The 3,576-nt window shown below is 41.5% G+C and overlaps 1 protein-coding gene across 1 annotated transcript; it reads right to left on the bottom strand.

The window, feature by feature from the left end:
• Nucleotides 1-1,493: 1,493 nt before the first annotated feature.
• LOC146009620 (thiamine transporter 2-like) lies at nt 1,494-2,726 on the bottom strand. The gene has a single exon (XM_083150068.1). The coding sequence runs from the start codon at nt 2,724-2,726 to the stop codon at nt 1,494-1,496; it is 1,233 nt and encodes a 410-aa protein (XP_083006194.1).
• Nucleotides 2,727-3,576: the final 850 nt, after the last annotated feature.

The following is a 3,576-nucleotide window of genomic DNA, read 5'->3' on the forward strand; positions in this document are numbered from 1 at the left end:
TGGTTGTCCTGTGAGCTGGTAGGTGGGGAGCCTTCCTCTATATTTGAGGCCCTGTGCACCACTCCATGTAGTGGAGTGGTGATCTCAGCCCAGATCCCCTGTGTGCAGCCTGTTGCTTGCTGCAGGCCTGCATATACTATATACGACACTCTCTGCCCGTTTCTTATGCTCCCCGGCGCATCATGGGGAAGGCACAGCAGGCTCCTGCCAAGCTGGAGAAGTTTGCTTGCGGGTTTCTACCACACAGACCACCACAACATCCCACTACCTCCGATGTTGCCCCAGGGGCTTCACCGTCTCCTCCTGTTTCATTACAACAAATACTGGAGGCCCTTGCTGGCACCGAAATGCCGCTTACAGACAGGATCGGCCAGGTGCAAAGTGATTTATCATTACTAAAACATGACTTACAGCGTATCTGGGAGAGAGCAGGGGAAGTCGAAACCCGTGATTACTAGGAGTTTATTACATTTAATATACACGTTAAATAAAAAGAACATATCTCTGCTGTGATATAGACAGAGAAATGTACATGCCAGATAGAAATGGGCATGAGATAGGGTTGCTGTATATAACACACACCTTTGCAATATAAAAGGCATATAAATGTGATCGTACAGAGCAAATAAATTATGGGAAGTTTCACGTTACTGTCAGAAACCATGAGATTGAGATCACTTGAAATTATCTAATGGGCTGTCCAATCTACCCTGACATAGCAATATATTAATAAATTATTTAATTAAAATCAGTAAATAATACATACAAATGTAACTAGTAGTGGAAGTACTTTATTATGAATTACAAATAATCACTTTGTAAAGAGGATACCTAGGACAGAGTGGAATTACACAGAACTCAAACATATTGCACAAATTTTATAATCTTTTCACTTGTTTTTTCTACACTTTATTCACTTTCGTATCTTTGTTAAATCAATGTTTATATCTCGCTAACTCGAAATTATTTTTATATTAGTATCAATAAAAGATAAATTTTAACCGTGTCAGTCTGCAATTAATTCCTAAAGCCCATAAAGAATTTACAAGACGATTATTAGCCCTACGAGTGCCCCAATAATTTTTCCCTTCTCTTGCTTTTTACCAGTATTTAATATTCCTGGGAACACCTCCAAGAATTTTGGTGAATGTCATTTTCACTAGAACAGTATAACAATAGGAAAGGACTAATAACCAAATAAGAAATATAGTGGTCTATGCGGACATTCCAAAATCCAATTACTTATATAGCAAATATAATCTTTTTTTACACATCATTTCTTATTTGAATTTATATAACAAATGTGAGTGACGCTAGAAATTTTTGAATGTCAATTTGTGTTTATTTAGCAATAACACAAAAAGGATCTTGATCTAGTGCCTGACTGAGCACGTACATCCTACACTTGTGTTGTTGGGGGACTGCTGCTTCTCCTCCTCATACATCCTACACTTGTGTTGTTGGGGGACTGCTGCTTCTCCTCCTCGTACATCCTACACTTGTGTTGTTGGGAGACTGCTGCTTCTCATATTGGCAATCAGTGACCAGACCTTGATGCTGATGGAAGTCACTGTCAGTATATTAAAATAGCAGTTGTAGGCGACAAACTGATCGTAGATCCCCAGATTGAGACCAGTTATTAGGAGAGTCACAAGTTCTTTCAGCAGAGTGGATGCTAAGTGGTTCATCCCAAATACAAAAGCATATCTGCTCCTAGTGACCATCACAGCGATGTTCATCGTTATTATTGTGTTGCTGATCATGTAGGATATCTTAAATGCAATATAGCCAGCATAGGCCACCCAGATAGATGATGTTGTCATGGCCATGGCTAATGTGGCCAAACCGTCCACTGCGCATAGGACAGACACAGCCAGCTCTCCCCAGAAGCTCCAATCTGCTGTCATACGATCCATTATGTAAAATGCAACTAGTCCTAGCACAGCTGCTACAAATTCCACTTCTCCATTAAGCATAAAGGTGCTGTCGGTGTTTTCTAAGAGATGTTCCCGAAGTGTCTGGGAAGCCTCTGTCGCTTGGTGGGAGCCAACTGTCACAAGTAACCACCATAATGACCAGTATCTGGTGTTGGAAGTACAGCAGTCACAGATCTCCTGCCGTTGCTGCTTGAGGAACCTGACCACCGCCTTGCAGCAGCAGTGCACAGCATTCCTGGCTTTATGCTTGATCTGGTCATTTAAACATTCTGAACTTGGCTCATTCATGCTGGGCGTGGGCAAGAAAATGGAAATGATAAAAGCCACTGACGCACTTCCCAAGGAAATAATGTTCAGGTGGTAGTAGGAGAAGTGGCCATACGTCACCATGAGCTGACCACTCAGAGCTCCTATGGTGTATCCCAGCAAGTTATATGTTCTACAACAGATAAAGGCCTTGTCATACTTGTCAGCTGTCACCACACTATATACATAAGAAAAGATGGCAACGTCACATGCAGTGACCATAGCTGAGGTAACCTGAAGGCACTGCATGGCCTGGAAACTGGACGCAAAGCACAGTAGTCCGTAGGTGATGACTTGGCACAGGCCCTGATACATGATGACTGGTTTGTACCTGCAGAGGTCAATAAAGAGGAGAGCTGGCAGCTGGAAAAGCAGCAGGCTGTATGTCCATATTTGGGGGAGCTGATCCTTGACCTCTTTCATACTGAAGTTCTTGACAGGCCCAGTCATGTACTCTGTGTAGAATGGTTCTATGGGTCTCATGTAGAAAAAGAACCCATATATATATAATAAGAACACTGGGTGCTCTTGCAGGATGTTTTTTATGGTCTTCTGAACATCCATGGCTATTAGCCACAAAATTCGACGTCAAATACGTAGAAAGAATTACAGTGAAAAGGAACAGTATCCAGATAGATACCAAGCGTTCTCATCAACTGTAAGAAATGAGTGTCCCTATACCAAGCACTGACTTTTCTAGCAGGCATCTTTTGTGACATCACAAAGGTTGCGTGTCACAATCAGCTTCAGGTTGCCTGCATGTTGCAGGCATCCTTTGTGACATCACAGGCTGCGTGTACCAATCAGCTTCACATTGCCTGCAGGTTTTGTGTAATGGAACATTGCCTGCATGCTATCATGTAATCACAAACTTTCTAATATAGCATGTAAATCCAAATCTAAAGGAAGGATTTTTTTCTCTTCCTTTTTCTTTTAGTTTTTATAAAATGTACGGTTAACGACAGTTGACAGATTAACATAATACTACAAACAACTGTTTTGTGGTTTTAAACTCTTATATTTCACTGTTTTTATAATTAAAATTCCCACACTCTAATTAGGGAATTACTAATTATACCTTTAAATAAAAAAGTTAAGTTATATAATTAATACACACAGTGCGCCCTTGCATGACAGTCCCTTTTTCTTTTTTGCCGAATACAGTAGCGCACGCAGGGGGGGTTTCTGAGTACCCATAAACCCCTCCAGGAGTCTAAGGACCCTAGACTGAAAGCTGAGGGTTCCCTCTTTCCATGGGTACAAGAATTTTAAAAATCGGCCCTTGGGAACCGGAGATATCTGACTTCAAAGTAGTGGTCCCCATCCAAGCCTG

The sequence above is a fragment of the Crinia signifera genome, chromosome 6, assembly GCF_055691185.1.
Source record: "Crinia signifera chromosome 6, ASM5569118v1, whole genome shotgun sequence".
In the NCBI taxonomy this organism is placed as follows: Eukaryota; Metazoa; Chordata; class Amphibia; order Anura; family Myobatrachidae; genus Crinia; species Crinia signifera.

Excerpts from the sequence above, each read along its gene's own strand:
- LOC146009620 (XM_083150068.1), bottom strand. The coding sequence starts at position 2,726 with ATGAGACCCATAGAACCATTCTACACAGAGTACATGACTGGGCCTGTC.